This window comes from Sinocyclocheilus rhinocerous, unplaced genomic scaffold (assembly GCF_001515625.1).
Source record: "Sinocyclocheilus rhinocerous isolate Xijiao unplaced genomic scaffold, SAMN03320098_v1.1 scaffold4723, whole genome shotgun sequence".
NCBI lineage: Eukaryota > Metazoa > Chordata > Actinopteri > Cypriniformes > Cyprinidae > Sinocyclocheilus > Sinocyclocheilus rhinocerous.
In genome coordinates, this window is record NW_015629076.1 from 5,458 (window position 1) to 32,447 (window position 26,990).

The 26,990-nt window shown below is 39.2% G+C and overlaps 1 protein-coding gene across 1 annotated transcript; it reads left to right on the plus strand.

The window, feature by feature from the left end:
• Nucleotides 1-26,032, plus strand: LOC107738794 (alpha-tectorin-like). Its single transcript, XM_016550646.1, has 15 exons — nucleotides 1-49; nucleotides 141-268; nucleotides 382-648; nucleotides 738-833; nucleotides 1,036-1,165; nucleotides 1,721-1,848; nucleotides 2,122-2,394; nucleotides 2,500-2,595; nucleotides 2,676-2,796; nucleotides 4,829-4,930; nucleotides 5,031-5,215; nucleotides 6,093-6,247; nucleotides 24,955-25,197; nucleotides 25,584-25,746; nucleotides 25,927-26,032. Exons 1-15 carry the CDS (start codon nucleotides 1-3, stop codon nucleotides 26,005-26,007), a joined length of 2,217 nt encoding a protein of 738 aa, XP_016406132.1. The 3' UTR covers nucleotides 26,008-26,032.
• Nucleotides 26,033-26,990: the final 958 nt, after the last annotated feature.

Here is a 26,990-nt window from a genome sequence, read left to right on the forward strand (position 1 = left end):
ATGGTCGGCGCTCTTTCCATGTTGACGGCTCACCGAACTGTAAGCCAAAGCAACCAGAAGCTCAAGCTTAACCTGTACCATTTGTGAGCTTGTTTTTTCAGCAGAAGCAGAGAGTTCATTCTCACTTATCCTTTCCTTAGTGCCAACTGATTTCCTCGCTTCTGGGGATGGAGAAATTGTCAACCCCCCTGCTGAGGATGGAAGCTCGGATGTCATTTTCTTGCAGCAGCCTTTCAAATACTTTGGACACACATACAATCAGATCTTCGTAAGCACTACATTTCCCATACTATTTAAGTTACAAGTTATTTATGTACCCTTCGTTTTTTTTTCAAAATTCTCTTTAAAATACTTTCGAATGATTGTGGTCCTAAATTTTAGGTGAACAACAACGGCTACCTAACGTTCACCGAGCCGCTGTCAGCCTACACCCCCTTTCTGGATCCCTCAAGGGACATCATTGCTCCTCTTTGGACTCGCCTTGACAATAGACATGGTGGATCTATCTCCTATAGAGAGGATACAAGCACTGCTGTACTGGCACAAGTCACTGCAGCTGTTAAGCAATGCTTCCCCAACATTCCATTTGCTGCTACATCAGCTTTTGTGACTACCTGGGACAGTGTACCGTACTATAATGGTGGAGGGGTAAGACTTACCGTAATCTTTGATTATTAATCAATTGCCTGTCTTGTCGGTTTAGAAGGTATTGAATGCTGTCTGTTGTTGTTTTGAAGGTGGTCACTTTCCAAGTGGTTTTAGCGTACAATGTTCATCGCTCTTTCATCCTGATCTATTATGGAGATGTTGCAGAAACTGAACAACCTTGGCAGGTCAGTGAAATACTACTTTGTGTACATAGTACAAATGATCAAAATTAATACAAGCATAGAAACTCTATTCTACTCTATAAAGGAATTGCTCATGAATGCGAAATAATGGTTTCTCTCTCTCCCTTTTCATTCATTTTGTATTGTATTTAAGTAAATTTTTTTAATTCTTAATGAATTACATCTTTTTTATTTACTCCTACAGGCTGGTTGTAACACTGTGGACTCTGCCAGTTCTTTCACAATTCCAGCTGCCAGTGTCCCTGAGCTGTCTTCAAGCAGTAATATCAATGTGACTGCTTGCTGGTCTTTCCATGTTGATGGCTCGCCAAAACGTAAGCCTACTTGTAAAACTTGTAATATTGTTTAGAAAAAGATTGTCGGGGTGAATTCACTAAAGTTTGGTGCCAGTTGTAGCATGCCGTGCTTGAAGACATAAAGCTGAATCTTATTTACAGTTGAGCTTTACCTGGCACATTGTTTTTGAGTGCACTTTCGGCCTTTTAATAAGCCAATTCAGATGCTCGATGCATCAGTGGGTGAATCACACTATGCATTCCCAGAAACGTCTGGCAGATTGTAGTGGTCTGCTCTACTCCCCACAACCTTGCTTTCAGAAGCAGCCTGCGAGCTGGCCGACTGCCCTGGGCAAATTCTGATGAGCGGTAATTTTGTGGGCATGAGGCTCTAGCTCCCTTACCTGTTTTGCATCATTTATGCAGTGAATCGGGTCCCAAAAACCTATGGCTCACTTCAAAATAAACAACACTATTAGAGAGCACAATTCAATCTTAGTGAATTTCCCTTTCAAAATTTCAAAAGCTAGTGTTTGCGAGCTTATGTTTCTGCGAAAAAACTAAAGGATTCCTTGTCATTTACATTTGTCCTAGTGCCAGCTAATTTCCTACCTTTTGGAAATGGAGAAAGAGTAACACCCCGTTTGGATAATGGAAGCTCTGAAGCCATTAAATTGCAGCAGCCTTTCAAGTTTTTTGGACGCACACACAACCAGACCTTTGTAAGCATTTTAGTTGCCGTTGTCCTTATTTAGATGATCAGTTGTTTTATCTGCTTGCATTGGAAATGACAAGTCTCTTCAAATGAGTAAAACTAGTAGCTCTACTTTTTTCAGACGTTGCTACCTTGATGTACGAGTATTTGAAATTTGAAATTCAGAGGACTTTTGATTTGTAGAATTAACCGGTAGGAATTATGCCAAATTCTGCCTCTTCATTCTGTCACCATATATTTCCCCTCACAACACATGCAAATGTTTTGTCCTAAACTTTAGGTCAACAACAATGGCCATCTAACCTTTACTGAGCCACTGTCCGACTACATCCCCCTGCTGAATTCTAGAAGAGACATCGTTGCTCCTCTCTGGACTCACCTTGACAACAGACATGGTGGAACTATCTCCTATAGAGAGGACACAAGCAGTGTTGTACTGGAGCTAGTCACTGCAGCTGTTATCCAATACTTCACTAACCTTCCTCTTCCATTCACTGCTACATCAGTGTTTGTTGCTACCTGGGATAGTGTGCCATACTCCTCTGGTGAAGGGGTAAGTCCTAATCTTTAATTGTCACCATTCTATCAAAATTGATTATGCATTGCTGTTTAGTTTTCTTTGAACAGTTCTGAAATTATGTCTATCTGTGTTTTGAAGGTAGTTACTTTTCAACTGGTCTTAATCTCCAATGTTGTTCACTCCTTCATCCTGTTTAACTATGGAAACATAGCAGAAACATTACAACGATGGCTAGTAAGACTCAAAGTGTTGTTGCAATTTAACAGAGATTCCTTTTACAAGCTTCCAGTTTACATGTCTTTTTTTTCATGCAGGCTCACTATGACACAGTGGACTTTGCACACTCATACAATTTTTCCTTATCGACGGCCTCTGAATTGTCATCCAACAGCAATGTCAATGTTAATGGTCGCTGGGGTTTTCATGTTTATGATGGTAATGTAATTTCTTTTCATCTGTATTTTTTTAGCATTCCCTGTATGGCCACTGCAAAATAATTATTTTGGTTTCATTTTTCATTTTTATGTTCTTTTAGTTTCATTTTTCATATTATGTTGGTTTCCTTTTTCATATTATGGAAGTTTATATCATAACAATAACAGAGTAAAGATATTAAAAGCAATACCTGAATCAATGATAGATCAATTTTTACCATATATTAATTTGCACTGTGTACATATACCAGTAAATAGGATGTTCAAACTAGAATTAAATATCTGAATATTGTAATTTTAATTAAATTTATACTTTTAGAAATTATGAAATATTCAAACAAAAGCAATAAACATCACAGACCATTGTAAAGTATTCCACTGTTGAATTAGAACCTGTGTGCCGCTTTTATTTAACCCAAAAGTGATTGGATACACAATGAACAAAAGCTTGGCTTGGCAAAACAAGAACTTAAACATGAACAAAGACCACCAAACAGTGGTTACACGAACAAAGCTAGACCATGGACAATGAAACATGAGGGCTATATATACCAAACAATAAGATAACACATGACAAGAACAACTAATGACCGAGTGGAGCTGAGGAACTTAAAGCAATAAGAATACAGAACTGAAGACCACATGACAAGACACTGAACCAATGAAAGCATGACACATGGGCTAAATGAACACATGGCAGGAACACAAGAGAGATCAGGGAATCACATGACAATGACAAGAACTATGACAAGAGAATACAAGATAAAAGACATGAAAACAATGAACATGAAACAAAACTCAAAATCCACATTACATATTCCCCGCTCTAAGGGCGGCACCTGACGCCCTAGTGAAACACCCACCCCAAAAACAAACAAAAAGGTTCAGGAGGGTGGAGGACTGGAGGCGGTCTTGGGGGCCAGTCCCATGAAGCAGAACTGGAACAGGATTCTGGAGCAATGGTGGACCTGGACCATGAAGCAGAGGTGGACCTGCACTGTGAAGCAGTGGTGGACTTGGACAATGGGGCAATGGTAGACCTGGACAGTGGCAGGAACTCAGGGAATCCCAGACTTGGGACCTCAAAGGTGAATCCATAACATTGGCAAGTAGTCTCATCTGTATTGGCCCAAGCTACGCATCAGCAGGAGCTTGTGTCCTATAGTCCCCTCAAAAAAAAAAAACTTTAGGGGAAACTTGCATGGCGGCCGTGGCGTGATGAGTTTCTGGTGTGGCGTCCATCTTGGCCGTAGACTCAGGCGTGGCGGCCATGTTGGCTGATGACTCAGGCTTGGGAGCCATCTTGTCTGAAGACTTAGGCATGGCGGCCATGATGTGAAAAGGCTCTGGCTTGGCAGACACGACGTGGAGAGGCTCTGGTGTGGCGGCCATGATGTGGAGAGGCTCTGGCATGGCTGCCATCTTGGCTCAAGACTCAGGCGTGGCGCCCATCTTGGTTGATGACTCAGGCTTGGCAGCCATCTTGTCTGAAGACTCATGACGTGAACAAGCTGTGGCTTGGCAGGCATGATGTGAGCAGGCTCTGGCTTGGCAGGTGTAGCGGGAATAAATCCTGACATTACAATTGGTATGTGGAAACACTCTGGTGTGGTGGGTACTGCGGGATTGCGGGTTCTTCATCCACAGCCCCCACAGTAAAAGAGGATCCATTTAAGAGAAGGGCATGATCTATGTATTGTACAGCTGCAATTTGTTTGTTTTTTAGCAGGCAACATATGTTGTTCATCTTGTCTCATATTTATTTCATTAATGTGTACAGTACTAAATTGATTTTTCTAAATGATGTGATGCAACCACCAACCAAATTGCAATATTGTGAAATGTTTCCTGGGTACAGTCCTGTATAATATAAGGCAAAAAGAACATACATTAATATTTTATGGGGGATGGGATAGGAGGGGGGGGAGTTGATCCATGCACTTTTACCTGGATTTGTTGCTTACCAGAACACATCATGTCTAGCTTTACCTTATCTACTATGATATTTTGTCTTTCCCTCTCTTTTCATGTAGTTTGTGATACTTTAGGCTGTACTGGAAATGAGGTTTGCCATTTTAGAGATGCCTATGGCTGTGGTTGCTTGGAAGGACAAAGACCTAATCCTGAAACCTTTGGTAGGTGTACTGCACTGCAAATAACTTAAATTGACAGTAACCTCAAACAGTAATACAGGCTAATACAATTGATAATTCACTGATTCTTGTTTGTGCTCAGATGCCATGGAGTTTTGTGCCAGCAGCACTGGCTCCTTATCTCTTTCCCGCTGCCAACTCTTTGAATCTGGCTTTCCTCCTGAGATTGTGCATCTAAATGATCCCAGCTGCAAAGGAATTTCTGAAAATGGCAGAGTTCTGTTTCATTTTGACAAAGAAGGCCACGCCTGTGGTACTACTTTAACGGTAATGCATGGTTCATTAGCGTTTCCTCACCAATATCACTTCTGATGATGTATTTCAATTAGGGGTGTAACGGTACACGTATTTGTACCGCAAATTTTCAGTTCGGTACGCATGTGTACCAAACAAATACAGCATTGTTTTAAACACTGCACAAGCGGAAGTTCATTGGAAACTTCCAATTATATTGTTACTTTTGATAAGAAACAAAGTCTCATCTTTCAAATTATGCCCATTTTTTTTTCAGGAAATTCAAACAATAGATGCCGTCTTGGCACTCTTTGATGTGGCAACACATCGCTGTATAAATGCCTCAGTTCAAGCGGCAGCACAATCATCCCTTCCTCTTTACTACTAGTTTTAATGCGAAATAAACATGAATGAACATCTCATGCCTCATGTAATCGCTCAATCAGTGTTTCAACCGTGGAAAGACATCAATAAAACAGCTTGTAAACAAAATGTCACGTAGCATTTCATTTAACTCAGGCAAGTCATCAGTGTCCAGTGCCCACAGCTCGTTAGTGCGCTATAAATGAAGTCTAGAGAAGAGCATTTCGCGAAATATTAGACTGTTTAAATAAATATGTTACGAAACAAGAGCCTGACTGTGTAAATTAATAGGCTATATTTCATATTTCATCATTTTATATATGCTCATTTAAAGAAGGAGCAATGTATTCAGTAAGTCACTGTTTAATAAATATATATAAAAAAAAATTTAATTAAACTATATACTGCTGTACCGAACCGTGACGTCAAAACCGATGTTTACCAAACCGTCATGTTTGTGTACCGTTACACCCATAATTTCAATCCATAATTATCTGTGCTTATTAGAAAATTGGCTTGAGATTGATATTTGTTCATGTCCTCACAGAGCAATAGCACACACTTCATCTACCAAAACGCCATTCATTCTAAATTGCCAACGGGTGTTATTACAAGAGAGAGATGGATGAACATTACGTTTTCTTGTGCATACCCTCTGATCCAGACCCTCTCTATGCCTAAGGACATCCAAGCTGAACGGAGGTAGGAACTGAATATAAAGTTTCATAACTGCAGTGATTTTAGTAATGTACCATTCATTTTAACTCTTTGGTTGCATCATTCGCTGCTGAATTAGAGACTGAGCATAAGTAGCTCTGCAATAGGGTTGAGATTTTTGTTTTGTTTTGTTTTGTTTTTTCTTCTGGTGTAACTGATGGTTCACACAGAGAGCAGCTTTATTTCAAATGAAACACACACACACACACACAAGATTACAACAAACAAGAATATATGATAGCTCTTTCCTTGTTTGTTTAAGGATGTCTTTGGTGAATGTGTCAAAGTGAACATTTTAAATCCATTAGTCCTTTACACAAAAGTAGTGCAAGCATGTTAAGTACGTTCGAAATAGAATGAGGGATCAGTTTATTGTCGGACAGTGAATAACAGAGGAAAAATCTGGAACCAGCTCTCTTGCACTGTTATATTTTATGTTTTTTGACAAACACCATAGCACATACAAAAATGGCTTTTTGAAAACATGTAAATACTGTATGGTGTGTACAAGTCTTTCATCTGAAGTCTTTAAGCTGGAGTCCGAGTCCCGTCTTGAGTCTTTTCCTCACAAGTCCGAGTCAAGTCTCGAGTCATTTCATGAATTGTTGCAAATAAATTCTAATACTTAAAAATCCTATTTACAAGGTCGTATTATAAATACAAAATGTATATTCCAGGGGGGAAAAAACAGGGATACTACTAGGATTCTAGCTGAACATGTCTCTCTCTACCAGGTAGAAAATATATAAATACATGTAAAATTATTCATTTCAGGAGGCCATTCATATTCAAAATCATCTGTAACACCACAATGTAGCCACTAGATGCTAATTAATATAATTCTAGATCTGATTAATTGTAAATTAATCGCACATCAATTTTAGATGAGAATTTACCTGTAACGGTTATGAACTACTTGTGTTTTCTTATGTTCCTTGTTCTCCTGCCTTGTTTATCTCTTGTCTTCCTTAGGTTCTGATCTTGTCATTAGTTTCCATGGTTACATATTAGGTAGGTAGGTGGGTGTATCCCCGGTGTCCTGGCCAAATTCCCTCCACTGGCCCTTGTCAATCATGGTCTCCTAATAATCCCCATCCACTAAATAGGCTCTATCTCTCTCTCCTCTCCACCTATAGCTGGTGTGTGGTGAGTGCACTATCCAGGTGGATGCTGCACACTGGTGGTGGTTGAGGAGAGACCCCCTCATGACTGTAAATCGCGTTGGGTTTACAACAATACACAATAAAGCACTATATAAATACCTCATTCATTCATTCATATCCCTTTCAGGTGTTTCTGATTAGTTCCTACCAGTATATATTCTCCCTGCATTGTTCTGTGCCCTGCCGGTTATTTGATTAACTTTTGTGTTTGTGGTACGTATACTCCTGCAATTCTCCTGTGTTTATTCCTTGTGGATTTATAATAAATAGGCTATTTTGGAAGATTCTCCTTCATCGAGCGCTTTATATAGCACATTCCGTAACATTACCCCTCAAAAGATCATTTAAAATCATTATTGTGTTAGATGAATAAAGCATAGAACAGACACTACAAAAAGAAGCTTTAGAACGAAATATGTTGATTCAACATTGGATAAATAATAATAATAATAATAATTAATTGGCATTAATGAATTTTAAAAATGAATATTGAAATATGACATGATTTAAACAAATGAAACGATACTTTAAATATGAAAATCCTCCAGTAGGAGGCAGCAAGTCACTAGGTGTGTCCCCAATTTGCATATTTATGCACTATTCTATGCTGCTTTGTAGTAGAAGTAGTGTGTTCATACTGAAAATTCCAAAAAGAAAAAGTGCACTTTAAATCCCCGGATGATGCACTTAACTGAAAAAAACCAAGTGTGGAATGATGGACACTTCATGCACTCAACTATCACAGCCTTAATTATGTAGCGGAGGTGGAGGGGATAGCAGATTACAATTATAAATTATAAAATAACCTTATATAATTCATACACTACATGGTTGAGTGCATAGTGCATAAGTGCATAGCTAGTGTATAAGTGCATAATGCATAGTGCATCATTTGGGACACAGCCAATGTTTTAATGAGTGAGTGAGTGAGTGAGTGAGTTATTCAGTCATTCATTCAACTGACTCGTTCAAATGGCTGATTCATTTGGAAATGAAGCAAGTGAACTGTCTTTATGAGTTGCTCACTGAATCATTGACTCACTTGATTTGTTTAAAAACGTGGATTCATTCAGTAACTGAATACCACTGTGTGTTGCTACGGGATGCACAACAATTCTGCTGTGGCTTTTTTATTTGAACTATTTTAGTTTGCAAATTTGAGCAAAACAGACAATATTGACAATATTGTATTTAAAATGTAACAAATGTAACATAAACAAGTAGTTAATATTATTTATTAATTTTGTACAATTGATTTCACATTTGTAATCGGATGCAATATTCAGGAAAAAACAGCACTCTTACCCGTGTGATACTGCTAAACTACATCATATAGCATATTTAAGCTCATACTGGGGCATTTTTTGCCATCATACTTTAGGGGCATATAAGTGTATTCATAAGCTACATCACACAGTCAGCAACTGCCTGCAATGTAAGATAACGTAAAGGTCTGGGCCGGATTGCCATAATAATTTTAAAGCGTTATTTTGTCCATAATTAATCTAAAATATTAACACATTAAATTGACAGTAAGTATACATAATGACTTATTTTTATTAGGTTTTGCATCTGGATATACAGTATGTTCAGTGATTATCAAAATGTTTATTTGAAGTGAGAATACAGTTACTACAAATACAATTATTTGTATCTGTCATACATATGGATTCCGACCGTTCAAATAACCAGGTGTGTGACAAGACATTTTTTCATCTACATGTAGAATTATTAATCTACATGTTAAGAGTAATATAATAATTATAATTGGGAAAATTATTTGTAGATGTTAATGAAAGACAACTAAAACTTTGACATTAAAAACTTTGAAATATCACTATTTTCTGCTGATGAGGAGAGCATTTTGATTATTACATACACTGTGTTCAGACTTAAAATGGAAAACCCTCACAACCCATTCTAGATATTTAGACTGTAGATATTGCTGTAGAAGCCTTGAAATTTAAACTTGACTTCTACCCTTCGGGGGGCTAGTATCAACAAGCAGTACAAGCAGTCTGTTTGTCTGTTTTGCTGTCAGTGTAAAAGGCGCAAGATAACCAAAAGGGTCCTACACAGAACTTGCTGTTGAAACTATACCACTTCTGGTAACAGTTTTCTCCTTTAGATCCGTTCTAAAAGAAAACATGTCTGAATTTACATTCCATCTTACTGCAAGGGCTCGTTCAACTTGAAGTTGATCTTTGTTAATGCTCAGCTCTTTTGCTTCTTTGGCTCGATCTTCAACATGGATAGATGACAGGACTTCACCGTTGTTACTGATCAATTTTGTGAGTTTGAATCAGCCCATGCTACACAGAGCCCTTTATTCCTTAGCAAGAGAAATTGCTTGTGGTATCGTGGCTACTGATTTCAGGCAATCATCAACATAGAAATTTCTCTTCACAGTGTCAATGGCTTCTTCAGTAAATGTGCCTGCATTATCACTGGCAGTCTTTCTCAATGCAAAGTTTGCACAGCTAGGGTGCTAACTGCTCCAAAAAGATGGACTAGCATCCTGTATTCCCTCAGATTTTGAGAAACATCACCCTCTGGCCACCACAGAAATCTAAAGAAGTCTACATCATTAGGGTCAACACGTACCTGATGAAACATGCTTTCAATGTCTGCCATCAAGAAAATAGGTTGCTGGCGAAAGCGCAGAAGAACACCTAGGAGTGTGCTTGTAAGGTCGGGTCCCTGCAGAATTTCTTTATTCAAAGACATTCCTTTAAATGTGGCGGCACAGTCAAAAACCACATGGATAGTGTTTTTCTTTTATGGTAGACACCGTGATGAGGAATATACCATACTTTTCCATCATTTATTTGTAGTTGATGTTGTGGAACCTCTTCTGTATATCCTGCTTCAATTTTTTTTTTCCATGAACGTGGTGTAGTCCTTGTGAAAGGGGGGATCTTTCTGAAATCTTTTGGCTACATAGAGAGCTCTTTGCAGTGCAGCCTGGTGGTTATCAGGCTTTCGAATTTCCTTCCTAAAGGGTAAGCACAAATAGTAGGATCCATCTCTTAATTCGGCAGAGTCAGAAACAGTCTTCATGAATTGTTTGTCCTCAAAAGACATTTCAAATTGATCTCCATAGCTCTTTTGCACAACGTCCTCATTATATTGCTGCACTAGCAAATTCTCAATTTTAGCTATAGAAATTATGTTCACTTTAATGTGTGGCTTACCAAACTTATCAGGAGAACCTCCTTAACCACTGCTGAGTGGTCCATTTACCACCCATCCTAGAAGAGTCTTTACTGCATAGGGCCCATTACCTTGACTGTTTATGATTCTCCAGGGCTCCATTGTTTTGGGAGCCAATTTCAGCATCGATTCGATTCAACTGAACTTCCTTCAAATATGGCAATTCATTCAGATCCTCTTGATTTGGTACATTGTCTTTTGTAAATGGAATCTCATTTTGAGTGTAGACTTCAGAAAGTGAGAGGAATGTACCATCTACAAGATTAGCCACCTCAAGGCCTGAAATCTCATAACTGCTTGCCACCTTATCTTGGCCTATTGTGCGAAGAAGAATTTAGTTTTTTCGACCCCTTGCATTTAACTGTTTGGATCATTTCTCGGTACAAAATGTGGTGGAGCTCACAGGGTCTAGAAAGGCATATGTTTCGATGATCTTATTATCTTTGGACAGCTTCACCTTTATGTAACTCTTTTGTTGTTTTTCACTCTGTTTAGTCATCTGGTCTGTTTAGTTCCTCTGTGCCCATATTTGGTTCTGTTCCTGTCCTAGTTTAGGTCATTGATTCGTTAGTTAATTCCCATCACCTGTGTGTCGTCATCTGCCTGCCTTATTTAAACTCACTCCTTGGTTCTAGTCTTTGTTCGGTATTATACGTCTACATACATGGTTGTATTGGTGTGTGTCAACCCCTCTGTAGATTCCCTTCTTCCTGGATGTTATTAAAGTACTTATTGGATCTATCTTCATTTGCGTGTGCCTTCCTCGACACAGCCGTGACAGAATACCGAACCAAGAAAAGTTAAAGTAGCAACACCCCTTCTCTCCATTTGGTTTTCGTTTTTTGTCAGTTTTTATTTTCATCATGGATTACCTGGAAGAAATCCTTCCCTCCTGAGGCAGGGACATCATCCCGATGTCCTCCTCCTGCTGCTGGAGCAGAGGGAGATGCCTCTCGAGGTCCACTCAGCGATCTTCGTGGAGGTCGCCAACCACTCCAGCAACCCGGACAGCAGCCTCTGCGGGTTCTTCCTGACGAGCCTCAACGAGGAGTGCAGAGCGCGGTTGTTCATTCATTCGCCGCCTTTGTGGAGTGGGTGCTGGTGAGCAACAAATCGCCGTTGACCATCGGCCCCGCCAAGGAGCATCTCACCAGTCCCATTCCAGACCCCGAGCCCAGCAAACCATCACCCCGCTGCACGGAGCCAAAGCCTGAGCCCACCGCGACCGACGAGTCATCGCCAAAGAGGGCGACAGAGCTGAGGATCGCCTCGGCGCTTAAGCCTGACCTGTCTGACCAGTTGTGAGAGCCGGCAAATGAGCGTGCGCCGGTGGAAGATGCAAGGGAGCATGAGGGCTTTGAGGAGAGCCCCGTCCACTGCACCACCGCTGAGGGTGAGCTGCTGCTGGACTCAGTGGACTCTATTGACTCGAATTTGGATTTATATGTGGACATGCCCGTTCTTCTCCCGCCATCCTATGAACATTATATCTGTCCTGTTGCGATCATGGAGGTCGTTCCCCTGACTGCTGTGCTCCCAATGTTGGGAGTGGCAATCTGGTGCCACTCCCAAGATCCCAAGATCCAAATCACAACTTCACAAGGCAGGTGAATTGGTGCAAAACTACTTCCCCTATTTGTGGATGTAATTCTGGATTGCCTTTGCTCGTTACTCTGTTTTATCTGAGGCAGCATTCTGGAGCTGTGTCCTGGATTTGAACTTTCGGCACAGGATCTAGAATATTTCCGTACACTGGGTCTAGATTTAATCTTGCTTGCTTTTCTACAAATTCCACCAGATCATTAAACTCTACTCTTTTATTCTGCTTATCAGACAATTCACATGCGTAGTTTCTCTACTTATCTCTTAGTTTGAATGGAAGTTTAGAGATAATGGTTCTGATGTTGGTAGATATGTTCAGTTCGGCCATATAATGAGTGTCTTTTACAGCATTCAGGCAAGCTCTCAAAAACAGTGAATAATCATGCAGAGCAATTCCATCTTATGGCGTAACAGCAGACCAGTGCAATGCGTTATCGATATATGCAGTAGCCACTTTGACCTCATTACTGAAGAAGTCTTCGATATTTTAGAAGTCTTTTTGTCACAAGGAAACCTTTTTTTGGAGTCCATATACAGACAACATTGTACCAGTTCTTTTGGTCTACCAGATACAGCTCTAAGAAATATAGTTTATCTGTGGCATTGTCTGTCTTGTCCTCGATTCCATGTTTACACGCTCTAATAAAGGAAACATACTTAAGCGGATTGCCATCAAACACTGGTATTTCCCTTACTAGAAGTGAAGGTACTCTTTGTTGCTTTGCAATTAAGTCAACAATCTCAATATATTTTCTCAGGACATTGGCTAGATCAGGATTGCTAGATTTACTTAGCTTGTTGAACTGCTTCTGGAGTTCCTTACTTGACTTACTTTAATTTATGGTGTTGTAAAATTTGAGCTTGGGTCTACCACCTCTGAAGGATAATACTTTTGAAGCATTCTTGACTGCCTTCTTTCAGCCTTGTCTATATAGGCATTCATGCTATCCCTACACACCTTAGAATGAACTTGAGTTGATGTTTCAATTTGCTCAAGCACCTTTAGTTTGGCCGTGGAAGCAGCTAGTTCTGTTTCAATGTTAAGCTTCTCCTTTTTATGTTTCAGCTCTGCCATAACTTTAGCCTCTTCCATTTCCAAGGCATGTTTTTCATCTAAAGGCAGCAACTTTTGCCATTATAGCAGCTCTCTCAGCTTCAGCCACAGCTCGTGCACGAGCAGATGAAGATGTACTCTTAGATGCTTTACTAGAAGTGGCTGATACACTATCTTCAGGTCTAACAACACCTGTGTTATCAGACTGGACTTGTGCAATATCTGTACGAGCTTGTGACTGGGGTGGTACATTTAATGAGCTCATATTACCACCCATCAATCCAATTCCCTTTGAAAATCAATAAAATGTTGAACTTTTGGTTCATACCAGTCCACCTGATCAGCATATCTATCATCCTCAGGAAGCAAAGCCAGCACTGAGGCATGCAAATCATTAAACTCATTTAGTGCTTCGTTAAATCCATCTACACCTTTGAGAACATTTTCCACATTTCTTTTTTTCATAAAACTCTGAAGCTCATTTATCTTTTTTGTTAAAATGCCCAGTCTTGCGTTACATGAGCCTATAAGTTTTAACAGTTTTTGTTCATTCATCTCAACAAGAAACTGAATCTCTCCTTCTTCCATTATGACATCTAACACATTCATTCAAAGCTGTGTTATCTTAAGTATGCAGACTTGCTTATAATTATCGCACATTTGTTTACCCCCTTTCCCTCCTTCGCAATCTCCTTTTGTCGTTGTCATCCGCATTCCATTCTTGAGGTGTCAGGCCTCTGCTCATCTTAACATAATGAAGTCTTGTAATTTCAAATCCACCTGTTCGCACTCTGAGTATGACGAGGATCCATTGGAATGTCTGAATTGTTTGTTCCGCATGCGTGAGGACAGGAATATACATTAAATACATAAGTAAATAATACAAAAATAATAAAAACAAATAATTATCATGATTTGATATAAATAACTTAAAGTGCATTCAGAGCCAACGAGGAAATACAAAATGGAAACAAAGTAGTAAGTTGCCATAACAATTGCTATATTAACTATGCAACTTTATTGCAGTGTTGTTGATATATATACACTGAAAAAAGAGCAACATCATGCTTTCATTGGCAGTTTAGCGAACCATATAATATCATGCACTTTCACAACAAAATAAAAATAAATTTCTTTATTGAATAGCAATGAATTACCCTCTTTGTTCTCTTTCTCTGGGTCATTGTTTCTGCACTGGTGATTCGTTTTAACTAACTTTTTTTATTTCTTAAACCATCAACCATCTTATAGACGAAGATGGCTGCGTAATGTGCAAGTTCTCCACAACTTCGCACATAAACTACCCCTAACTTTTATAAACCTGATCTTCCAACTTGGGTGTGATTAACTGAAGCCCCTTTCAGTTAAATAATGTGATATATTTTCGAAAGCACGTAAGACCAGCACGCGAAGTTCGAAAACAGTGCCATCTGCAGAGAGCGTGGATGCTAACATCATGGCAGAGACAGCCGAGGTGCTAACCAAGCTAAAAGCACTTCGCTCAGAATTTGGATCAAAAGCCACATCTGTCCAGTGAGGAGCATAGAAAGCTTAAAAGGGACTAGGTAGGACAGGTTTATATTTCAAGTTTTTCAAGTAACAAAAGGAGGACTGCAATACTTATCCATAAAAATCTTCCTTTTATTTTGAAATAGCAGTATAATGAGGGTCGGTACATACTAATCTGTGGAACACTTTATGGTCAGGATTTCGTATTACTCAATGTCTATGCACCAAATGCAGATTGCCCCAAATTTATGACTAGAATTATTACCCTATTTAGTCAATATAAGACATATCTATGCAACAATTAAAATCCCCACCATCTGGCAGCTTAGACAAATCTTCACTGTCTGTCTCCAATCCCAATGCATCAAACGTCTTAAAGATAGCCTCCAAAGATGCAGGCCTCGTTCATGTATGGAGGGAGTTTAACCCTTCAGTTAAAGATTATACCGTTTACTCTGTGAGACACAAAAACTACTCTTGATTAGACTATTTCCTCCTACCTCAGGCTTATCTCCAACTGATGCCTGTAAAAATATTAGACAGTGGTTAGAACAATATAAGCAGGTGAATGCTGCCTTCCCTGTTTCTCCTGCAGTGGTATGGGACGCGGCCAAAGTTGTGATTAGGGGGCATCTGATTTCATGTACATCTATAAGGAAAAGATCTATGATTAAGCAAACCGAATAATTGAAGAAGGAACTTGCATACTTATAACAAATTCACACACATTCACCTACAAAGATAAACTTGAAGAAGCTTAATACTGTCAGAAACTATCTTAATTTACTTCAGATTGAGCATGCTAAAAAACTTTTACTGAAATTTTTTATTAGGCAACACTATCAGGAATATGGTAATAAACCAAGTAATCTCTTAGTCTATCAACTCAAAAGGGAGCATGCTGAACGTACAATAAACTGCATACGTAATACGACAGGGCAACTAAAGTATGATATGAAATCAATCAAGTCCTCTTTTAATGGTTTGGTCCCACTTTATATTAAGTGGCTCTAATACCTGGGTACTTACATAGTAACTAGATGTGTACGTAGTATGTAACCACAGTGTAATTACACATTGGTACATAGTATCTACAGCTGTAATGTTTGTGTAACTACGCATACAGTATGTAATGACCCACTGAATGGTTTGTGTAAGTACAAATGTGTAACAGGACATGATTGTATATATTCAGCACTTGGATTCTGCAAAAATACTGCAGTCCAACTGCAAAGGCCAAAAAGGTCAAACTCTAAATGAATAGCATGTTACAGTAAACAATTTCTATGGATTTACGATGTAATTATTCTGATGTTACACAGCAGCGGCCAGTAAGTTAGGCTTTACATATAAATTGTGGTTGGTGTCCAGAATGTTACACTTATGTACCAATGTGTACTTACACTGTGGTTACATACTACGTACACATCTAGTTACTATGTAAGTACACAGGTATTAGGGCCACTTAATATAAAGTCGGACCAATGGTTTTTACACACAGTTATATACATCAGAAAATCCCTCTGAGACAGATATTCACTTGTTTCTAGAAAATATACCTTTGCCCTCATTATCAGAAGAAGACAGGGAGCAGCTGAACTCTCCTTTTAGTCCAGAAGAGGTATTTCAAGAAATCTTGTCACTCCCCTCTGGAAAATCTCCAGGCCTAGACAGATATCCCGTTGAATTTTATAAGACCTTCTGGCCCCTTGAGCCTTTGTTTATGCCCATGATTGCAGATTTTGTGCAAAATGGAACTCTTCCTGAAACAATGAGGATAGCTGTAATATCACTAATAAATAAGAAAGATAGGGATGCTGCTGAATGTGCCTCTTACCGTCCAGTTTCTCTGCTCCCTGTCGACTTTAAGATAATATCTAAATTAATTGCTCATAGGTTAGAAGATGTAATGCCCCCGCTGATCAACCCAGACCAGTCCGGTTTTATAAAGGCACGAATTGCCACTGATAATGTTCGAAGGCTACTGAACATAATTGTCCACTCGACTCTTCACAACCAATCAGCATTGGTACTATATTTGGACGCAGAAAAAGCATTTGATAGGGTCGAATGGCCATATCTATGCTCAGTATTGAAGAAATTTAACTTTGGCGATAGATGCATTGGGTGGATAAAATCTATGTATAGTGGTCCACAGGCACAAATATGTGTAAATGGCAATCTTTCTGAGAAGTTTGGACTACAAAGGGGCTATCGACAGGGTTGCTCTCTGTCCCCATTCTTATTCAATTTAGCCATTGAACCGCTTGCAGAAGATTACAGGAATTGACATTGGTAGGATAAATAACAAAAATTCTTTGTATGCAGATGATATAAGTTTGTATTTATAAAATCCAGAAAACAGTTCCAATGGTATTAGATCTAATGAATACGTTTGGGAAGATATCAGGCTATAAAATTAATGTAACAAAGTCTAATGCATTTTCTCTGAATATGTCAATTTCACCCTTTTGTTACTTGGGCTCAGAATGGACTCCAATACCTTGGGGTGATTGTATCTCCCAAGTTTAAGGATTTATTTTGCTTAAACTATCCCCCACTTCTTAAAAGGATTAAAGAAGATTTGGAATATTGGAACCTGCTTCCTATCTCACTTCTTGGAAGAATTAATGTGATACAAATGAATATACTCCCGCAACTTAGTTTCCTATTTCAATCTTTCAATTACCCTGCTACCTGAATAAATAATTTTTTAAGTCCATAAATAAATCAATAACCTCTTTTTTTTGGAAGAACTCAACACCTTGATTATCCTATAAAACATTAACTAGAACCAAAGAAAAAGGTGGATTGAGTCTCCCTGACCTTCGGCTGTACTATTGGGGCGCTCAGACAAAGGGTATGATTAACTGGATACATGAACGTAGAACTGCTTGGGACCTTGGGTGTAACTTTGATGAAGACCAGTGGGGGTCGATATGTAAGAATGTTTTTACCCCATTATCCTGTAACAAAATTACAGAACAGAACTATACATTTATGCATAGGATGTATCTCACCCCACTTCGTTTGAGTAAAATGTACCCTAATGTATCACCTAGTAAAACATATATATACATATATATAGTCAATGTAAAACATATATAGGATCAATTATGCACATCTTCTGGGAATGTAGAAAACTTAAACAGTTTTGGAAAGAGGTACACAATTTCACAGTTAAAGTATTGAAAACTCCATCGGACATTACACCTATACGTTATCTTTTTCGGACACTTACAGATATAGGACACTTGACCCTATATCTGTAAAAAATAATTGGCATAATATCATGTATAGCAAAAAAATGCATTTTGCTTAACTGGAACCAGCAAAGGCCTCCAACATTTGCTTTGTTTAAACAACTATTGAATGACACACTACGATTGGAACAATGCACCTATTACTTAAGAGGCAAGGCTGATGCTTTCATGAAAATATGGGTGTCTTTCAAAGACCTCTGATCCTTTGGCCGAAGTGGGTGGACATGCTTCATCTTCATGCTACCATCTGCTACTAATTGTACCTGTTGTTGTTATTGTTCTTCTTTCTTTTCTGTCTCTTTTTTATGTAAAATGGCTAAATTAATATAAAGATAATAAAAAAAAAAGAAGATAAAAGAACGGTAAAAGAACAAGAATAAGAATTTTTGTAACATAATCAATCTGAACTGCAAATGATTTTTTTTTTTCATTTTAAAGGTGAGCCAAAAAAAAAGTTACATTCAAATGAGCTGGTGGAGCGCTTTTCAGAAGAGGGCGGAGCTTCAAGATCTCATGCACAGGACAATATCACGCAATCTGATTGTACTGTGCAGTAAATGCGCGTTCATGAATTACACAGACGGGGAGCACGGTGCAATAAAAATAATGACATAGCTGGTCTCATGGTGCCTTCGCGTGCACATTATCACATTATGAGCTCGATAAATTCAAGGAAACAGTAATGGCGGACTGTTGCTTCTCACTCAGGGCTGTGTCTATGCTAATAGGGCTGAGAGTGTCACAAATGGGCGGGACTTTTCCCTAGTTTGACGTGTATATAGGGAGAAATCTGGAACCGTTTGTTTGGAGAGACTGTTTATGATTTATTGGGATTATAAAAAAATGAGTGGGTGGATTTTTACCATTATAGGCTGGTTGTTTTCACACACTGTGGCCACACAACTGTGTTCAAACACCTTATAAAAGTGATTTTTGCATAATAGGTCACCTTTAAAATATGCTCCTATTCAATTTTATTTGTATTAATATATTGAAAAAGCAAAGCAGAAAAATGCTATTGTCACATTCAATTATGAATTACATGAATCACGTAAATGACAGCCTTACTGTCAAATCAAAACTGTGAAATTTGACAAAAAACGTAGAATTATTTGCATCACTGGATATTGTTGGTCGTTTACATCATCACAAAACAATTGTCAAATACCTATTACACGTTTAGCTCCTTACATCGTATCTCACACTCTTTCACTGAAGCGCCGCACTGGAATTCATGCTCTGTGAACAGTAAAGCCTTCTTTGATTTGATTGGTCATCTCAATCATTTTGACATGAGCACTGTTAGAGCACTGAGGCAGACCAGAAAATGTTGATTTTAAAAAGTCTGAAATAAAATGCAGCAGTTTTTACTTTTATCCTATGACAATTCTGAAAGAAAATTATACGTGAGCCAACTGTTGCTAAAGTAACGAACGCAACTTTCATCACACAAGCTCTTATTTCAGTGTTGTTGTTGTTGTTTTTTTATTTTATTTTATTTTATTTTATTTAGTCATTTATCAGACGCTTTTATCCAAAGCGACTTACAAATGAGGACAACAGAAGCAATTGTAGTATTAAAACAACTAAAAACAGATCCAAAACTAAAAGCTAAAACTTTATAAATAAATCCTATACACATTTTAAAAATAAAGAGATTCAATAAAAATGACAAATGCCTTCGCCGGAGTCCCTGCACGGTGGAGTCGATGGTCTTTACACTCTTCGGTCTTCACACAAGGAGGCCTTCACGCGACAGCTGCTGCGGTAAACTAAGCTTTTTTATACCCTTCTAACAAAATACTACATTAATTCAGCTGGACACACTTTCCTTATCTTCTCCACAACAAATGGCCAAGCAAGCGCAGAACGAGACCAAACGCGATATCAGCACGTCTCCACACAGTAAACAAAACAAGCGTTTCCTAGCAACGACAACTGCACTAAACACTAATGAGACAAGTAAATACACTTATGAGCTGCTTTTAACTTCCGCTGATAAAGACTGCTTCTCTCAAAGAGTATTTCTTTACACTGTTTTCTGCTGGCGCTTGAACACACTTTCCTTATTTTCTCCACAACAAATGGCCAAGCAAGCGCAGACACTGACAAGATACGCGATACAGAACGAGACCAAACGCGATGCTGTTCATATTAAGCAGGCAGTTTGTTTCTTACATTCAATTTAACACCATTATCAGCAAGTCAAAAGGGGTAAGGTTTCAACTGAACTATGTATATGTATTTTAAAAGCTTATATTATGTTATTGTCCCATGTCCATGCAATAAATGCATGTTATTGAATGAGCAAGGTTTTCTTGAAAATTAATTCAACTGCTCAGGTAATTTCAGTGGTAGGCTATGACATATATTCATGCAGATATGTATTAAACTCCCATAACTTGCATTGTTAGTGTGCAAATATTTCTGCCCATTTTCGCTCGTTGTCAGCCTCTGCTTTTCCGCAACAGACTGAAGCCTCCGAGTGAGTGTAGCGTGCCTTTGCTTTCAGTTAATAAAAGAAAAATGCTGCAATTTTCTGGTGTTATTTTAAAGGGGTCATATGATGCGATTTCAATTTTTCCTTTCTCTTTGGACGGCCAAATTCGCTGGATAGCTGGCCAATCAGAGCACACCTCGTTTTTCAGACCGATGAGCTTTGTAAAAATCGAAAGGCGTTTCAGAAAGGCGGGGCATAGAGGAGAAACAATCATCTACATTATGTGGAAAATAATGTGTTTTTTTTTTTACCTTAAACCGCATAAACACATTGCATTACACCAAATACACAAAATAATGTTCTTTTTAGCAACATCATATGACCCCTTTAAGATTCAGCAGTCTTCAGCTCTTATTAAACTTCTCGAAATACAGTCTGCTTCAGATTGCTTTTAATCACTGCACAAAAAGATTAATGCAATCTTCACCTAGTTCTGATTGGGTGGCCAAGACAGACATTTGGGTGGGCTCAGCCCAAGCCTGGAGCCGGCCCCACCTTGTGGCCTGATTTTGTATGTGGACTTTTAGTTTGTAGTTTTGCTTTGTTCCTGTTCCTGTTTTGCCTTATCATTGGTCTGATTGTTCCCAGCTGTGTCTTGTTTGTTAATTATTCCGACTATATAATACTGCGTTCACGCCATGTCGTAATTACTGTAGGCTCAAGATAACAACATGTGACTTTCTATTTGGAGCTGTTCAGGTCCTCGGACTGGGAATTGTGCATTTCTATAGCACCGCTATTAATGCCTAAATGAATCTGCAGTAGTCAGGTGTTACAGCGGTCATATGTAGGACCTCTCAGGAAAGTTCCATTTTACAAGCTGTAATTACGAGTTCTACAAGGACATGAACGCTTTTTTAAATGTTGAAACCTCGAAATTGCAGTAATTTTCAACATGACGCGAACGCACCGTAAGCCCTTGTGTTTCCTGTACTCATTGTCTGGTATTGTCCTTTGTTAGATGTTTTGTCGATGTTCTCTGAGATGTTCCTAGTTCTGCTTCCTGGTTTTCTCATGTTAAGTTTATTTATATAATAAGAATAACAACCAAAATAAAGTTCACCTGCACATGGATCCTTACTTCACTTCTTCTGAGAGAACTCGGCATAAGCAATAGATCTAGCAGGAGAATGTTTGCTTCGTCAGTAGGAGCAAATTCCCCTGCAAGGCTGTCTAGAGCTTTGGGAGGCTGCTTCAATGACTCACTGGGAAGAGCGTGCCATTCAAACTATTTTTTGGATGTGACTTAATGATTCTGTGAGAAAGGTTGTCCCACTGGAATCTGAGCTTGATTTACTGGATTTCATTCATCAAATCTTGCAGACATCTCCAACATTCCCAAGTCCAGTGGTCCCAAATGTGGTGGACCCACGTTCTTTGGTCCCAAGTCTGGTGGTCCTGGTAATCTCAAATGCGCTGGTCCCGGAAGTCATTTCCCTATCATCAGTGCTGCCAGTGATCACTACCAAAATCTAATGTGTTTGGGCATCACACACATTCACAGTTCCTCTCGAGGTAAAGGCGTCTGCTACTACTCTTCCCGTGATGGCTGCATCCACTCCTGATCCCTTTGTCTGTCCGGTCGCGGCCAAGGAGGCCATCTCTGAATCTTCTGCCTGTCCTGCCATAGCCAAGGAGGTTGCGTTTGAACTCTCTGTATTTCCTGTCATAGCCACAGAGGCTGTTTCTCAACTCTCTTTGCTCCTCGTCTGCTCTTTTAATGGCCACGGAGGCCAACTCTGAACACTCTTAGCTCCCTGCCACGGCCATTGAGGCCGTCAGTAAACTCTTTGTGCTCTCTGTTCCAGCTCCACCATGGTCTCCAGCTCTGCCGTGGTCTCCAGATCCACCCTAGTCTCCAGCTCTGCCGTGGTCTCCAGCTCCACCATGGTCTCCAACTATGCAGTGGTCTCCAGTTCCACCATGGTCTCCAGCTCTGCCGTGATCTCCAGCTCCACCATGGTCTCTAGCTCTGCCGTGGACTCCAGTTCCACCATGGTCTCTAGCTCTGCCGTGGACTCCAATTCCACCATGGTCTCCAGCTCTGCCGTGGTCTCCAGCTCCACCATGGTCTCTAGCTCTGCCGTGGACTCCAGTTCCACCATGGTCTCTAGCTCTGCCGTGGACTCCAATTCCACCATGGTCTCCAGCTCTGCCGTGGTCTCCAGCTCCACCATGGTCTCTAGCTCTGCCGTGGACTCCAGTTCCACCATGGTCTCCAGCTCTGCAGTGGTCTCTGGCTCCACCCTGGACTCCAGCCCTGCTGGCTCTTTCCTGATCTCCAGTTCTGCCACCTCCGATCCACCACCCTTGTGGATTTTTTTGTTTTGTGGAACATCTGGAAGCTGCTCTTTAAGTGGGGGGTTATGTCATGCTCTTCCTGTCCTTGTGGCCTGGTTTTGTATGTGGACTTTTAGTTTGTAGTTTTGCTTGGTTACTGTTCCTGTTTCCTCTTGTAATTGGTCTGTTTGTTCCCATCTGTGTCTTGTTTGTTATTTATCCACTGTGTTTATAAGCCCTTTTATTTTTGGGGTTCACTGTCTGGTATTGTCGTTTGTTCGATGTTTCTTTGATCTTCTCAGTTCTGCTCCCCAGTTTTCTCGTTTGGTTTATTTGGGTTGTTACTGTTATTTTTTAAATAAAGTTTACCTGCACATGAATCATGCTTTCACTCATTTCTGAGAGCGCTTGGCATTACAACAATGACTTAAAATTATCTAGAGGGGAAATTTCTCAGCCAAAATTGTGTGATTAATTTGCAAGTAATTTGATTATTCTATCTGCAGATCGAGTAATTTGTTAGATTAAAAATGTTAAATCACTTTGCAGACCTAAAAAAATGTCTTTTAAACTCCATGCTTTAACAGAAAGGGTGCTACTCTCCAACAGAATAGACCTGCCTGAAACGCCTAGTTTGTAGTCTTTCCGTTATTTCCCTGGCAAATGGAAATAAGTCAGAAATTCTGAGTTGCCAGTAGGAACTTATTACTGGAACACCCCTGTGTTTCCGACTCAGAAACTGTGAAAAACTGCAACAACCCCGACTTGGAAAGTGGAACTTAGGCCCTCATGGAACAGTTAGGTTGATATTGCATTGTTGAGGCAATATTGATTGATTGATTGATGCGTCGGCAAAAAACAAAACAAATCAATCAATCATTGTATGGACTTTCAATACTGGCACCTGCTCATGAAGCCTTGGTAGCTCAGGGGCATTACATTTCCAACACACGGTCTAAGCAGTTATCCAGTCACAACAGGCTAGGCCAGCTGACCAATAAGAGCATTGGCATTTAAAAATAAGTGCTGCAGCATGTACAGTATGAGAAAATTATATATTTTTTAAACTTTAAATCATGTAAATGTATTGAAATGATTGACTAGAAAATACCAAAAAAAAAACACACACACACACACACACACACACATTCTTACCCTTTTCTTACACCCATCATATGTGTTTTTCCCCCTATATGTTGCCTGTTCCTGGCTCCTGAAGCAAATTTTGTGTTCTGAAATCTGGTTCTTTAACTCTTTCCCTGCCATTGACAGAAATTTCTGTCTCTCCGTGTTTTCACTGTTAATACGGTAGGAGGCGCTATTACACATTTTCTGAAAGAGTAGTGAATGTCTGGATTAAGCACATGCAAAAAAGCAGAAATAAGCAATCTTGTATGTAAACAGAAGCATATGTATAATAACACGATCATCAAACAGCATATATATCAAAACTGCCTAATGTTACTAAAAGAAATAATGACCCAAGAAGTGGTATAGCACCGTGCAGGCATTGGGGGTGTTGATGGACTCGATCTACTCCATCTATATTTTGATCAACATTCTGAATCCGACCTGGACGTAGTCAAAAAATCGATTTTCTCAGCTTTTTCCAAAATATTGCTTTTTTATGAAACTTGCCCACATTCTAGTGTTGATAAAAAAAAATGCATTAAGCTAGAATAAAACAGTTTATTTTGTTTAAAAGCAGAGGCTTTGTTCTTTCTTCTCACATATTGCATGTTCAGATATTCATACAGCGAAATATCCTGGGGGCCATGAAAGTTTTGTTAAAATGATCCAAATTGCTGGCGGTGGCAGGCAATTTGTTTATTTAAAAAATAAACACAGGTGGGGAAAGAGTTAAACAAATATTGTAGTACCCTATGGTTGTGCCCAGTGAGGTAACAGCTACACATATACTGTGAACACTGTACAAAGGAATAAAACAGGAAATAGTTAAGTGTTTGGTGCTAATTTTCTATGTCTTGGTCATGACCATTGCTGTTCTTCTTTTTCCTTTTTTATTTCATTTATTTATTATTACTTTCCCCCCCATTGTATATGTACTAAAGAAAGGGATTATTTAACTTTTACATTTTGCCCCACAGTATTGTAAGCATAGACCTACCTGGCCAGGGCACATACCAGATCCGGATGATTCTTTACCATGATGCTCAGTTTACCAGCTCATACGAGGGGGATGTGGAAGTGCAGGTGAATCAACAGATGTATGTGGCGATTGAGGTGGAAGGAGTGGATAGAAGTCAGATTGCAACAGTTCTGGACAACTGCTGGGCCACACCAGTTAATTATATTGACTATGAAATTCGCTGGAATCTGATTATTAGAGAGTGAGTAACTGACTTGATTTTTCTATATTTAACTGACTACTACTTTTTTTCTCATCTTACAAGGGGGATATTGGGAATATTAGAATAGAATATTGTGTAATGAGAATACATCTGGTGAGTAGATCATTGCATGTGTTGTTATGGTATCTTAAACTGCAAAGGCAACACTTTTTTTGGTACATAGGTAATGGATAAATTTACACAGGACTCAATTGCAGTAAACAATGCATCACTTCATGCTCTAAAGTTGACTGTCATGCACAGATGTTGGAAAAATAAGCAAAACATATACAATTTGTCTTTCTATTTTGGATTAATTGTGAGCTGGAGCACTGGAAACATTGCAATTTATAGAAGTCTTTATTCACCTCCTTTCTGCCTTTTAGATGTCCCAACCCTGAGGATGGTACAGTGGAGGTTCTACAGAATGGAATTAACACAACAAGCCGTTTCTCCTTCAGGATGTTTACATTCACAAGAGGTTCTGATCAAATCTTTCTGCACTGTCAAGTTCACCTCTGCCTAGTGCAGACTGGCAGATGTGCACAGGTAACATATTCAATAACCATAGCATTTTTTAATGATATTCCCTTATTGCATTGCTTTAATAGTAACCTTCAAATAAATTACAGTATAAATATTATAATGTGAAAGACAACACAAAGAAAAATAAATAAAAATTGCACTGTATAAATTGTGTAAGTAATGTTAAAAATCTGTCATCTACAGTCATGCAACCCTGGACATAGACGAAGAAGGCGCAAATCTTTGGACTTCCATCACTCTGCAGCCATCAGCATGGGTTTTTAAACAGCTGTTGGATGAAAGATGAATGATATCAGAAAGATAATTTTGTTATTATTATAGTAATTTTTGGGGAGGGGCTTTTATGACTGTAAACTGGACTAGAAATTGTATTATAACAGAATTTGTTTTTCTGTTTTGTTAGATTTCATGAAATAATAACTTGAATAAACCTGGTTCGCATTGAAATTAATTTTTGTTTTTGTATGTGTGATTTATAATGTTATAAATAAATAATAGATCATTCAAAATTTGTCAACCCCTTCAGAACACCATGCACAAAAAAAAGTACTACTGAAAGAGCAGATGCCTATTAAGGGTGTAATGGTACACAGAAGTTACGGTCCGTTAGGTACCTCGGTTTTGGGATCACGGTTCGATACAAGTTCAGTACTACAGGAAATCTATTCATTCATTTATTTTGAACAGACAGTTGTGCTACATACATGTAGCATGAGCAGTTGTTTTTGATTTGAATTAGATTGTATAGTTTCAAGATTTAAAGCAAAAACAGAATGGTCTGACTTTATATTTGTGAAATCATGCTACATAAGGTCCCGATCAGACAGAATGCATTTTTTTTGCATTGAGAGGTGGCTTTGTTTTCTATTGGGAGTGGGCGTTTTGCACGCTGTTTATGCACCCCAGGCACCTTGCGTTTTTGTTTTCTACATCGCTCACCACGAGTGAGAAGGTCGTGGACAGCGAGAGCGTGGAGAGAAGCTCCGCCCACTGCACCATGGCTGAGGGTGAGCTTACAAGGTAACTGGGACTGCTGGATTTTGAAGGGGATTTAATTGATTTATATGCCGACCTTCCCTGCTCTCCTCCTGCCTTCGTCTGAACTCCCTGTCAGTCCTGTTTCGGCCATGGAGGCCATTTGTGAATGTTCTGTCTGCACTGAACTGTCTGCCAGCCCTGTCATTCTCCTGTCTGACGCGTTCCCAGTGCTGGGAGTCGCGATTTGGTGTGTGTAGGCAGCGCACACC

Coding starts and splice junctions, on each gene's coding strand:
- LOC107738794 (XM_016550646.1), top strand. CDS start 1: ATGGTCGGCGCTCTTTCCATGTTGACGGCTCACCGAACTGTAAGCCAA. Junction 1,849..2,121: donor GCACACACAACCAGACCTTT/GTAAGCATTTTA, acceptor CCTAAACTTTAG/GTCAACAACAATGGCCATCT. Junction 6,248..24,954: donor GACATCCAAGCTGAACGGAG/GTAGGAACTGAA, acceptor TTTGCCCCACAG/TATTGTAAGCATAGACCTAC.